Source organism: Callospermophilus lateralis, chromosome 4 (genome assembly GCF_048772815.1).
Source record: "Callospermophilus lateralis isolate mCalLat2 chromosome 4, mCalLat2.hap1, whole genome shotgun sequence".
Taxonomy (NCBI): Eukaryota; Metazoa; Chordata; class Mammalia; order Rodentia; family Sciuridae; genus Callospermophilus; species Callospermophilus lateralis.
The window spans coordinates 156,067,487-156,080,607 of NC_135308.1; the positions used below are offsets into that span (position 1 = coordinate 156,067,487).

Sequence of the window (13,121 nt, forward strand, 5' to 3'; positions counted from 1 at the left end):
GGGGACCCAGGCAAACCACACACCCTGTGCAGGCCCCAGGCTCCTCATCTGAAAAACGGGAGATTCAGACCACAATCCTGTATCCCAAATCCTTGGGGCCACAAGCATTTCCAAGTTCCCAATTTGGAGTATTTTTTTAAAAGACGAGGATGTCATTTATTATGTAACCCCCAGCAGTCACCCTGAGTCACACAGGCATTTCTGTAGAGGATCATGCACTGTGCATAATAAGTATCCAAAGGTATTCAAATTAAGTGGAATACAGAAAAATCACAAGAAAATTCGGGCCAGTTCTGGTCAGTTTTGCCTCCGAGTGAATTAGCTGTTTGCGTCTCTGGGCTCAGAGTCTCTGCATGGAAGAATGACAGGTGCAAGTCCCTGAACCTCTAAAGTCTCCCTCCTGGGGTTGGGACAGGGCTGTGCACCTACGTAAGATGTGGTGGGAGAAAGCGGCTTCATAGTTGTCACAGGTAGCGGCCTTTAATCCATAGGCTGGGTGTCCCTGCAGGGTGCTGCCCAGCTTGGTCACAGCCTGGTCACAGCAGCTCTGAGCCAGAGGTTCCACGGATGCGGAGCCAAGGTCAAGGCAACTGAGCAGCCTGCTCACCCCACTGCAGCGCTGAGTGGCTTCTGGGCTGCGGGCTCCGCCTGGCAGGACCCATGGCTCCATGACGCGGTCCAGCAGCTGCCGCCTCCGCTCTTCTCTGAGCTGGAGGGAGGGGCCTCGGGCTGCTGCTCAGGCGCTGGCCACGCCCCAGCCGGCCTCGGGCTTGGATCTGCCAATCAGCCTCCTGCTCAGTCACCGGGTGGGAGGCGAAAGTGAAAGAAAAAGTGGCGCTTTTTCGGGAAAGCCCAGCTCTTCTGGGAACTGCCTCTGGCTGGTGCCTGGCTTGTCCTGGGAGGCGGTGGCTTGGACAGGCCACTGCCTCTGCCTCTGTCCCTGTCCCCAGCTCGCTGTGCAGCACCAGGGACCCTCAGGGAGGTGAGCGCAGAGGTGCGGAGGCCCTTTCCCCCAGACCTGGAGCAGAGGGACCGCAGGCTAGAGCCAGGGCAGGGGCTGGGCTCCTGAAGGAGCAGGTGCCAAGGGTTGGCTCCTGACCCCTGGCTCTGGACAAACAGCTGTCCTCAGGGCGACTGGCTTTGCCTCCCCGCAGCTGGGAACTGTGCAGCTCCGGGCTCCGGGCTCCGCTCCTCTCCTGAGAAACCCGGGGCCGCAGCTTCAGGGCTCCTCTTGGAAGAAGCTGCAGCTGGCTTCGCTCCTGATGCAGCCCCGCGTCCCGTCCTCTGGATTCAGGATTATTTCGTCCTGTTTACTTGAAGAACGACGCAGGCAGGTGTCCTGGCAGTTACTGAGCCAGGCATTTTGCAGAGATTTCAGGGATAAAGAGAGAGCAGCGAGGACAGTCCTGAGACTGCAGAGCTGGAAAGGGACAGGAGGGGCTTTGAACCCACTCCAGCCACCTGTGCCTCTGTAGAGAGGGCGAGCAGCTCCCCTGCAGCCAGGACACCCTGCCGCTCTGAACTAGGTGAGCAGAGAGACCCTTCAATCATGGCGATCAGAAGGACATCTCCATTCTACAAAGGTAGGCTTCCCTCCCGTGCAGCCAGTTCACCCTGGGAAAGTGGCGCCCAGAGATGGCTTGGTGGGAGAAAGACAGAAAAAACGCACGTGGGCTGGGGTCGCGGGTCATGGAGATCCCTTGTCCTGCGTGGATGGATCCCAGCGCTGCAAACGCAAGTCCCCAAACCAAGGGGACACCAGGACCTGTGAGACATATTTCTCTGGAGCCAGCCGCCTCCCCTCTGTGACTTTCTGCTTCTCTTCCTCCTGGGCTCTGAGGCGTGTGGCAGTCCGGGGCTCTATGCTGGGGCTGTGCTGGCCCTTTTGGTGAGGAGTTCTGCTTCCTGACGTGTGGAAGTCTGAACACTGGAGAAGCCCTCAAGCCAGGCTTGTAGAGCAGGGTTTCTTTAGAAGGCCGTAACCCAGACTTCTCCCAGGAGGAGAACGGGCCCTAGCTTGTAACCTGGTATCCCAGGAAGTGAGGGTGTCCTGCCCTTTACACATCCTGGACCTTCTGTGTCTTCCTGCCTTCTTTCCCTTATCTTTCTCCTTCCTGCACACCTGAGTAGGCCCAGGAGATGTCCTCAGTGGAATGGCCAAAAGGTGAGAAGCCCCTGGGCAGGGGGAAGGGCTAAATGGAGTGATGGGGGAAGGCAGCCGGCAGGGAGAAGTGGATGAACAACTTTTACAACTCCCTGCAGGGAGGGACAATTCCTGGGACAGGTTCTGAGCCCTGGGTTGGAGCAGAGCTGTGGAGGGAGGGCTCTAAGGCATGAACAGTCAGTACCTCAGGGCAGTCTCCAACTTCCTACACCCAAAAGGGCCTTCCCTCTCTCCTGCTGGATTCCTGTCTGCACACACTGCCTGTCTTTAATTCTGGCTTCATGACTTCTCTTCCTCTAGGGCTCCCCTGTCCCTGGCTTTAACCTTAGGACTGGAATCGAACTTGAACCTGAGTTTCAACACAGCACATTCACACCAGAACAGTGCCTGGGCCACACTGGGAAATGCCTCCTCCCATGCCCTGGTGTTCACAGCTCTGGGGACACAGGGATCTAGGTGGCTGGCACCTTTGTGCAATCAATCCATCAGTCAATCTCAGTGCCCCTTTCTCCTCCCTTCCCTGGCCTAGGCAGGAGGATGGTGGTGGATGGTGGGCTGGGCTTCAGATGGGGTCTCAGTTCTTATATTGTATGGGAAACCCTTGTTCCTCTCTGCTGCTGTCCTTGACACCCACACCATCCACTTCTGTGACCAGATCCGGGGCAGGGGAGGAGGTTCCCACGCCAAACAATCCTGCCCTTCTTAGTGGGGACCAAGGGCTGTCCTCCAGTTAATCAATTGTGACCTACCAGGGGCTAGCCTCAGGGTCCTGCGAGCTGGGGGCTCAGGCCCACCAGACCCTCCCACTCAGAGGCCAGTCCCAAGTCCCAGCCTCTGCCAGAGTGGCGTCCAGGCTCCTGGAGCCCCGCCCTCCTGGCGAGCATACAAAGCAGGGTTTATTTAAAAAGGGGTAAAACAGACTTCTCTCAGGAGAGAAAGGGCCATGACTGGCACCCTACAAGTCCAGGAGTCTTGCCTTTTTATTGGTCTTAGGCTTCCTTTGTTCTGCTCTCTTCCCCTTATCTCTCTCCTTCCTGCTACCTGACCGGGCCCAGGAGTTGCAGGGTGGGGTGGCCAAACGGTGAGAGGCAGATGGGCTGGAGGGGCCAAGGTGGAGTGTTCTGGGCAGGAAGGGGGCATAATTAACAACTCCCTGTAGGGAGGGTCGATCCCTGGGACAGGTTACCTTAGAACAGGTTGGAGCTGGGGCAGGTGATCTGGATCAGGTGGAGGAAGGCTTGAAGTCATGAGCACTTCAATCCTCCATTCTCTGGATCTGACCCTTGCCTATCTGCCTGTCTAGTTCTGGTTTCAATTTTATTAAACACTATAAGTCACAAAATCAGACCTGATATTCATATGTCCTTGGGAATACAATCTATACAGTCTTTATAAATGCCTTATCATGAAAAAAGGATTTTTTTTCTTTAACTGGGGATTGAACCCCGGGGTGTTACCCACCGCCTTTTACTGTTTATTTGGAGATAACCATGATGTTCTGTCTGAAATCGTAGGGTCACCAGATGAAGATCTGTCAGATGAAGAAAACTATTTCTTGAAGTATCATAGAGAACAATTTTTGAAAGATTTCCCCAAGTGGAAACAGGAACAAGAAAAAACCATCAGAGAGCTCCGTGCCCGGGCAGATGAGGTTGACGCCACCCATGAACAAACCAACAAGATCAACATGGTGGCCCACACCACAGCTGTCTTCTCTAGAGCCATGAGCCTCTTGGGGATTGCCCTCGCTCCAGTGACCACAAGAGGAAGCCTGACTCTTTCAGCTGCCGGCAAAACTTTGGGGGCAGCAGCTGGGATCACCAGTGATGTGACCAACCTGATAGAAGGGTCCTGCAATAAAAAAGTTAAAGCTCAGGCCACCGGGCACGAGCCTACCAGTGAGCCAGAGTTCGAGCAGGTGGATGAGAAGTCCGTTTTCACAGCTTTTACTAATATCATGGACAAGTTTCAAGACACCTCCAAGAGTCTCAGGAAGAGCAGGCGTGCCTACAGGGTAGCCCAAGCCAAGCCAAGCTTGGCTAAGGCTGCCAAGTATCGCCTGACAGGTGGCAAAGTCTCCAACAAAACCAGCACATATGTGCAAAAGGCCTTTGATGGCACACCTCTGGGAATGACCAAAAGTGCTCTCTTGGCGGGAGGTGCAGAGACGGCTGTCCACCTCGTCCGGGATTTGTGCAATCTCTCTGACACCTGGAAGAAACTGAAGGATGGAGAGAGGGCACAGCTGGCCAAAGAACTAAGGGCCCAGGCCCAGGAGCTGGAAGAGCTGGTGACACAGTACAGCCACCATTATCAGCGGCTACAGCAGGTGAGCTCAGGATGTTGGAAGGGGGGCTTTGGCCCAAATCCATGGAAACCAAGGTTGTCCAGAAGGGATTAAGGGAGTGTGTGCTTGTGAGTGTGGCAGTGAAGTTTGCGTGGATGTCCTTGAGGACATAGCATATGGTGGCCCTGAAGGCCCAAACTGTAAGAGGTTCCCCTGGAGATGGCAGTCCTGCACAGACCTGGTCACCTGTTCCCTCTCCCTTAAGGCTCCTTTAGGACCCTGTGCCAGGAAGAATATCTTCCTGGCTTTACACAGGAGGTCACTGAGCCATACGGAGTGCTCTGGACTCAGTTATGTCCCCCTCAAATTATTCATCCAACGCCTAAGCCCAGTGCGGCCTGCTGGGGGTGGGGCTTGGGGAGGTGACGAGGGTTGGGTGCAGACCTAAGGACAGGCCCTAATCTGACAGGGTCAATGTCCATATAAGAGGAGGAAGAAGCTAGAGAGGGTCCTCCTGCCCCCAAAGCACCACACGGAGAAGCCCTTTAAGGGCACAGAGAAGGCAGCCACCTGCCAATAAGAAAGAAGAAACCCCTGTTGGGAGCCCAGTGGGCCAGCACCCTGACCTGACCAGCACCCTGACCTGGGCCAGCACCCTGATGTGGGCCAGCACCCTGACCTGGGCCAGCACCCTGACCTGGGCCAGCACCTTGACCTGGGCCAACACCCTGACCTGGGCAGCACCCTGACCTGGCCAGCACCCTGACCTGGGCCAGTGCCCTGACCTGACCAGCACCTTGACCTGGGCCAGCACCCTGACCTGGGCCAGCACCTTGACCTGGGCCAACACCCTGACCTGGGCAGCACCCTGACCTGGCCAGCACCCTGACCTGGGCCAGTGCCCTGACCTGACCAGCACCTTGACCTGGGCCAGCACCCTGACCTGGGCCAGCACCCTGACCTGGGCCAGCACCCTGCTGTGGGCCAGCACCCTGACCTGGGCAGCACCCTGACCAGGGCCAGCACCTTGACCTGGGTCAGCACCTTGACCTGGGCCAACACCCTGACCTGGGCAGCACCCTGACCTGGCCAGCACCCTGACCTGGGCCAGTGCCCTGACCTGACCAGCACCTTGACCTGGGTCAGCACCCTGACCTGGGCCAGCACCTTGACCTGGGCCAGCACCTTGACCTGGGCCAGGGGCCTCTGGAACTCTGGGAACTACATGTCAGCTGTATGAACCACTCTCTCTGTGGCCTTCCGTCATGGCAGCCGTGACCAGCCTGACGGGGTGACGTGGCTGGCCAGTGTCCTCCTCTGCTCCAGCTGCTCTAACAGTGTTTGTAGACCAGGTGATTTGTGAACAACAGAAATGTGTCCTTCCCAGTTCTGGAGGCTGCACGGCCAAGGTCCAGGTGCCTGCAGAGGCAGGCTTGGTGCTGGGGAGGGCTCCCTCTGCGTCACAGAAGGCCCCTCCTTGTCCTTCCTCACCTGGACGGAGGGGCAAGCAGGTCCCCCAGGCCCTCTCATAGGAGCCAGTCCCACAGGGGAGGCCCTGCCCTCATGGCCTGTCACCATCCCGAGGCCCCGCCTCCTAGGGCCAACACTTGGGGGTTAGGGGTTGACCTGTGAATTTTGGGGAACACAAATATTCAGGGCCTAGCACCAAGTTCCCCAGGATCTTCTGTTAGCTGCAGGACGGGCTGAACTGTCAACCCCACTGTCTGGCTCCTGACCGCTTGTTTGCCTCAAGGCTGAGCACTCAACCCCCAGGATCCCCACTGGCCTGGTGCAACAGAAACCCACATCCCGCCCCTGCCCGGTCAGCCTGAGAAGCAGAAGGTGACACCCTGAGCAACTCCTGTGTGACCCAATCACTGCAGGCACCAGGCAGCTCGCAGACCCAGAGACCCCACTAGATTTTGGCTATAAAAACTTTCTCCTGGCTGGGGCTGGGGCTCAGCGGTAGAGCGCTCGCCTAGCGTGTGCGAGGCCCTGGGTTCCATCCTCAGCACCACATAAATGAAGAAAATGAGGATGTGTGTCCAACTACAACTAAAAATAAAAAAATAAAAAATTTCTCCTGCTGCGCTCCCCCCCCCCCCGCCTTTCCTGCTCTCTCTCTCTCTTTCTCTCTCTCTCTCTTCCCTCCCTGGTAATCAGAGACCACCGCAATAAAGATCTCTTGGTCTCACCGAGTGTCTGGTCACTTTCCTTTCATTTTCCTTCTCTCTTTTTTTCCTTCCCGCTTCCCACCTTGTCTCTCTCTCTCTGGGGACTGAGCCCAGGGGCACTTTTATCCTGAGGTAGACCCCAGTCCTTTTCATTTTTTAAATTTTGAGCCAGGGTATCACTAACTGATCAGGCTGCCCGTGACCTTGGGATGGCCCTGCCTCAGCCTGCCCCATAGCTAGGATTTCAGGAGTGGTCAGTGCATTTAGCTTTTTCATTTTAAGGTTAATGACATGTAATAATTGTACTTTTTTTTTTTTCTCCCAGAAACTCTATTTTCGTTCTATGTTGTTGCGTTTTGTTTTGTTTTGTTGTGTTTGTTTTGTTTTGTATTTCCTCCCGCAAATTCTTGAACTTTTGACAAGAAGAACAGAGCAAAATCTTTTGTCTTGGGAAAGCAACAGAGACTCAAACTCAGCCTCCATCCGAGGCGCAGGACAGGTTCCAGGGCCAAGGGAAGCAAAGCAATTAACCTAGTTACCCAGGAGCGCCACTCGGAGGGACCAGAACCTGCTGCCCCCCTCACAGCACAGCGAAGGTCACGGGGAGCGGAGAGCCAGGTGGCGTGGCAGGATGAGGGCCCTGGCAGGTGCAGGCGCAGCTGAAACCCCCACGCATGCGATGACTTCTAGACCCCAGCCCTGGTACCTTAGAGGCACTATAACGCTACACATTTCTGTCTTTTGCTTGAGTGTAAGGATGGCCTTAGGCCTTAGCCTAAGCAACTCCATTTTTAAATAAATCTGCATGCTCACCAGGCAAGCCACAGAGCCCCCAGATAGTCAATCAGGCACAGCCTGATAAAAGCAAGTCACTTTTCACAACCCTGATAAGAACCAGAAGGGTATCAGGGCGGAAACCACCAGATCATATGTCCATTCTAATATGTAAGATGTCACTAAGAAAACCTGGTAACAGCTGATAGGGACCCAAAGGGCGAGCAGAAGCTCCCAAAATTTAGTATAAATAATGGAACAAATGAACATTCAGTCATGAGGACCTGGACTACACCCTAACTCTTCTCATCATCTGCCTGATCCTCTGCATCGTCCTCACCGCTTGCAAACTCGACAGCTGCCTCTTGATCCTAGTGGGAAAGGCGACTTCTCCTTATGCCCATCTCCTCAGCCAGCCGCCAACTCACAGCAGGAGAAGCCTCCATCGGCTCCTGACCTGCTCTCTGTATCTGAGTGCGTGTGCATCTGCCGGACTTAAGGCCTAAGACTTGAGACTTTAAATCTAGCACCTAAACTCAGCATGCAGATGGAATGTCTGTAACAGGTCTGTCAGGATGAAGTGTGTTTGCAGTGCTCAGAGTTAACTTAGAATTGTTTGCTTTGAATTGATTTGTCTATAGCAGTGCCCAGCATTAAAGACTGTCATTCCTTGATTAAGAACCTATAGAATGAAATTGTATTAAGTGATTTGAGTGAATAAAATATTGAAAAGGGCAGAAGTGCATGGATATTCTTTATCTCTCCCTTCGAATGCAGATGTCACACTTTTGCCCATTGCGACATTGAATCAGGCCTGGATTTCCACCTCCCTCCTGCTCCAGCCTAAGAATAAAGAGCCTCCCTCCGGTGTCCTCTGCAGGGTCTGATTCTTCTGATGGGAGCACAAGTGAGAAGTTAGCTCTCCCAGGTGGCCTGCCCCACAGGGTCCCTGCTGGCTCAGAGCCAGGTTCGCACACAGTGGGATGTCCCTGTCCCTGGAACCTGCCCCACCAGATCACTTTGTAGGAAGGAAGGGGGCCCAGGAGCCCTCTGTGTCCCCCACAACCAAAATCCTCCCATGTCCTCAAGGACATGGGAGGATTTTGGTTGTGGAACTGCTCAAGTTCCCCTGTCTGTCCCGTCCAGTCACCCAAAGATGACTTTGCTTTCTTGTGCTTTAGCTGCTGTTTTGAGAGTCAGCCATGAGCTTTGCATGCGATTTTTTCTTTAAAGAAAAGAAAGAGGAAGCCACACTGGCCAAAGGTGCCAGCAGTTGCTATTCTTGCATGGAATTTCCTTCTGTGCTTTTCTTGCTTTGGGTTTTGAAGTGCTGGCTTTGCAAGACCCTCCCTGCAGGCCGCGTGATTGGCGTTTCTCTCTATTCCCAGGCCCCTCATTTGTCTACAGAGCTGTCACTTATCATCCTGCTGCTTTCACGAAGCAGAAACATCTAATATTCCTCGCCTCCATTGGTTTTCATAGGCAGTTTTTCCCACATCTTTTATGGGTGCGCTATCTGTACATAATGACGGACTTGTTACTCATCCGTTCATGCACACAGTACAACAGGACTATTTGGCCAATGATCACTCCCCCGCCCTTCCCCCTCCTTCCCCACTCCCAACCCTGGTCCCTCTCCTCCACTGGTCTCCCTTTGATTTTCATGAGATTTCCCCCCCACACACACTCCTTTCTTTTCCTATTTCCTCTCTAAAAACTTCCACACAGGAGAGAAAGCATACAACACTTGACCTTCTCAGTGTGGCTTATTTCACTTAACATAACGTTCTCAAGTTCCTTCCATTTTCCAGAAAATGACAGAATTTCATTTTTCTCTATGGCCCCATTCTGTATATACTCCACATTTTCTGTATCCATTCTTCTGATGATGGACACCGAGGCTGGTTCCATAGTTTGGCTACTGTGAATTGAGCTGCTATGAACATGGGTGTGCATGCTGATAGCATGATAGCATTAATTCTTCAAACAAATACCGATGGGTGGTAGAGCTGGGCTATGTGGTGGTTCAGGGCCTCATAGAGTTTAATATGTTGCAAAGTATTCACTTGACTACATGCAGTATTTTTCTTTTTCTTTTTGCAGTACTGACCTGGCCTTGCTTGTGCATGCTCCTTGAGGGCTCAATGGCTGAGCTGTATCTCCAGCCCCACTCCCATTTTTGAGATAGTGTCTCCTTAATTGCCAAGGCTGGCCTCACACTGGAGATCCTCCTGGCTCAGCCTCCTGAGTAGCTGGAGTTGCAGGTGTGCACCACCACACCTGGCTATGTACAGTCCTTTAATTAGGAAAAGATAGACATTGATGTTTTAAGTGCCCCAAACCAACTCAAAATGGCTTATAAAGTAAAAGGAATTAGTTGGCACACAGGCTTCACAAGCCTGGGGATACCGTGGACTCACGTGTGTCTGGAAGCACGCAGCAAAAAGGTCACCAGCCATTTGTTTTTCTGACTCACACGTTTCACAGGGCACCCAGCCCCAGGGGCTCAGGTTCCTAGAGGAAGTGGGCAGGGAGAGACCCTGGTCCACTCTGATTGGCCAAGCCTAGGCCCCGCCCCTGGCCCGCTGCTGCTGGGAGGCTCCTTGGGAACCACAGGGGAGGAGAGGGAACGAAACCCCAAGCAGAGGACCACGGCTGTTGGCCTCTCCCAGTTCCTGAACTTTTAGATTATTCAAGTTTTTATTTACACAGTATTACCAAGTGTTTACCTAAAGGCCGGGTCCCTTTCCCTCCTGGAATTGTGGACCCAATAACAAGGCGGACTGAGTGAGGGCAGGGGGACAGTACTAACAGAACGGACATCTGTTGCCTGAAACTTCTTAGTATGATTCTTGGGAGTCTCTTAATATTGGAGTCCTCCAATTGTGGTAGCTCAGATAAAGAACTACCGTCTGAGAGGGCAGTGGCCACCCTCCACACACCTTGTACCCTAAGAAATCTGGGGAAGATCTTTGAGTACAGGGACAGTCAGGTACTGTCTTGCAGGCATGGCCCAGTGGTCAGTAAGTCTTGTGACCTGGGGTTTTATTTTATGTTTTTTTGGTACTAGAAAGAGAACCCAGGGGTGCTGTACCACTGAGCTGGGTCCCCAGCCCTTGTTTATTCATTTATTGATTTATTTTTCGTTGAGTTGGGAGCTTGTTTATTTTGTGTAATGGCTGGAGGTGGGGGTGACCCAGAGAATGGGGGTTCCAGGGTCATCTGTGACCCTTCCTTGCTGGGTCCAACTTCTGGATTTAGGTCTCCTCAGCCATGAAATAGGTGTCACCTGAACAAAGTCCAGGACTCCATTTGGACTAGCAGGTGGAGGGCCACTCTCAGGAACAGGTTGGGGTGCCTCAAGAGAAATTTAAATCCTTGCTGAGGATCTTGGGGCAGCATCCGAGGAGCAGGGAGAGCTCCCGCTTCCCTCCACCTGCTTCTCCTTGGAAAGCCCTGGATCCCGCAGACTCCTCAACTCATGATAGCACTTCCCCTGACAACTCAGTAGGTCCCTGTCCCCACTCCCCCTTCACCCCAAGCCGCCCAGCCCCCTCCTAGCCACTGGGGTCCCCTGAACAATCCCACTCACCTCCTTACGTCTCCCCAACAGTGAAATCCTCACACTCCTGCCTGGAGAAACCCACCATCCACCCATGTCCTGCAGGCCACCCAGCCCCCGCCACTTTCCCACTTCCTCTGGGTCTGGTGAGCCCCTTCTGAGCTGTCCCATTGGTAGAGTCAGGGCAGATATCTCATGCCGTGGGCAGTCTCCACACAGGAATGCCCGGGATTGTTCCCAAGGGGACACCCAAGTCCCCCATGGCTCAGTACCAAGTAAAAGACGACTCAAGTAGCTTCATGGGTGGCGTCCCACAATATAGGAAACAGAAAAATAAGCGTTTTCTGCCATGTTCAGATTCAACATCTTATCAGAAATGCTTGGGGCCAGAGGCATTTTGGATTTCAGGGCTTTGTGGATGTGGAATATTTGCATATGCACGATGAGAGATCTTATAGGTCAGACTCAAACCTAAAAATGAAATCTATTTATGTTCCATACATGCCTTATACACAAAGCCTGTGTAATTTTATAATATTTTTAAAACTAATTTTGTGCATTAAACAAGTTTCATGTTGTGGAGTTTCCCACTAGTGGTGTTATGTTGGTAACTCAAAAAGTTTGGAATTTGGGGGCACTTTAAATTTCAAATTAGGGATGTTAAACCTGTAATGCAATTCAAAAACTTGATTTACACCCATATATTTGTTCTTAACAAGCAGAGAATGTATTTTTTGAATATCTAGGGAACATTTTAAAAATACATTATGGACTAGTCTACAAAGAAATCATAATGAGATTTTTTTTTTAAATTAACTTTACGTTCTATGACCATATGACCATATTGCCACAGAACTACAGTTTAACAGCATATGGATCATGAACTGTTTGCTCATTCTCTAGTCCTAATTGGGTTTTAGGAATCGCGCACACAGCTTCACTAATTCTTGCATACTTTCCTGGTGTCTGGTGGAGCTAGGGAGTCCTACCTGTTTCCTGATGGCGGTGAGGTGTTTCCACACCCTCGAAGGCCCCCGTCCTCCGTTGCTGCTTGTTCTCTGTGCCTCTAACAGACACTGCTCATGACCTCTGGGCACTGTAGGGAAGAAGCCCAGTAGCTCTGCCTGGTTCTCAGGCTTCTCTTGGCTTTGGACAAGATCAAGGTCATGAGGAGAAACTGCTTCCTGTCTTGTTGGTGCTGTTGGCCGAATCATTTTCTTCTCATGCTTTCCAGAAGGGGGCTCAGATTCTTCTCATGCTGAGGGTCACTCTGCCCTCTGCTCAGCCTCTCTTCTGACCCCACCAGGGAAAATTCCTCTTCCAAGGGACCCTGTGATTGGACTGGGCCCACCCCTGGCCCTCCCTCCTAAGGCCAGCTGATTAGGAACTGTAATGACATCTGCAAAGTCCTTTTTCCCGGGTACCATAACAAATTCAGTTTCTGGGGACTAGGAGGGGAAGTGTGGGGGTGGGGCTGTCACATCCACTGTTCCCATATCTCTGAAGGGTAAGGCTGCAGCTCTTCTGGCACAAGACCCACTGTCACCTGCCGTGAGAGCAGCACCAGAAACAGTGGACTGTGACCCCCTGAGCGCACCCAGGTGACCCTCTCCGTCCTCAGCAAACGCTCTTGGTCCCAGGTCACCGTCCGGACCTGTGATGGAGCCGCTGAAGAGTGGGAAGGGGCTCGGGTCTGAATGTGGGGAGCTGGGTACCTGCAGTGCAGGTGAGAGCACATCCCATTCCTGCCGCCTCCCACGAGGCGCTGCTCCCGTCCCTGCAGGGATTCTGTAGGTGCCACCACACCGGGCTCCTTATTAAGTTGTTTTTATTTCACTGGTTTTATGATAAAACAACACCATTATTATAGCAAAGGGCAGTAGAACAGAAGGATGGGAGGTTCAGGTGTGAATTTCCCATCAGCCCAGCAGTGGTGAGCCTGTGTGCCATTTGGTGGACTTCCTTCCAGAATTTTCCCTAGTCCCATGTCCCCTCTGGTTCCCTTTATTGACGTGCACCCTGGGCCTCTTTCCAGGTCAGCCCGCAGAGCTGCCTGGTCCTTTGCCCATCCGTGGCCTTCAGTGCCAGGGATGTTAATGTGGATCTGTGTTAACGTGACGAGTCCTCCGACACGGATATTTCAAATCATTTCCATCTCTG

At 52.8% G+C, this 13,121-nt stretch overlaps 1 protein-coding gene across 1 annotated transcript; it reads left to right on the top strand.

Annotated features, from left to right (window-relative positions):
• Window positions 1–850: 850 nt before the first annotated feature.
• On the top strand, window positions 851–8,128 carry LOC143397204 (apolipoprotein L6-like). Its single transcript, XM_076853269.1, has 3 exons — window positions 851–1,583; window positions 3,679–4,493; window positions 6,951–8,128. The coding sequence occupies exons 1-3, from the start codon at window positions 1,550–1,552 to the stop codon at window positions 7,158–7,160; spliced, it is 1,059 nt and encodes a 352-aa protein (XP_076709384.1). The 5' UTR covers window positions 851–1,549; the 3' UTR covers window positions 7,161–8,128.
• Window positions 8,129–13,121: the final 4,993 nt, after the last annotated feature.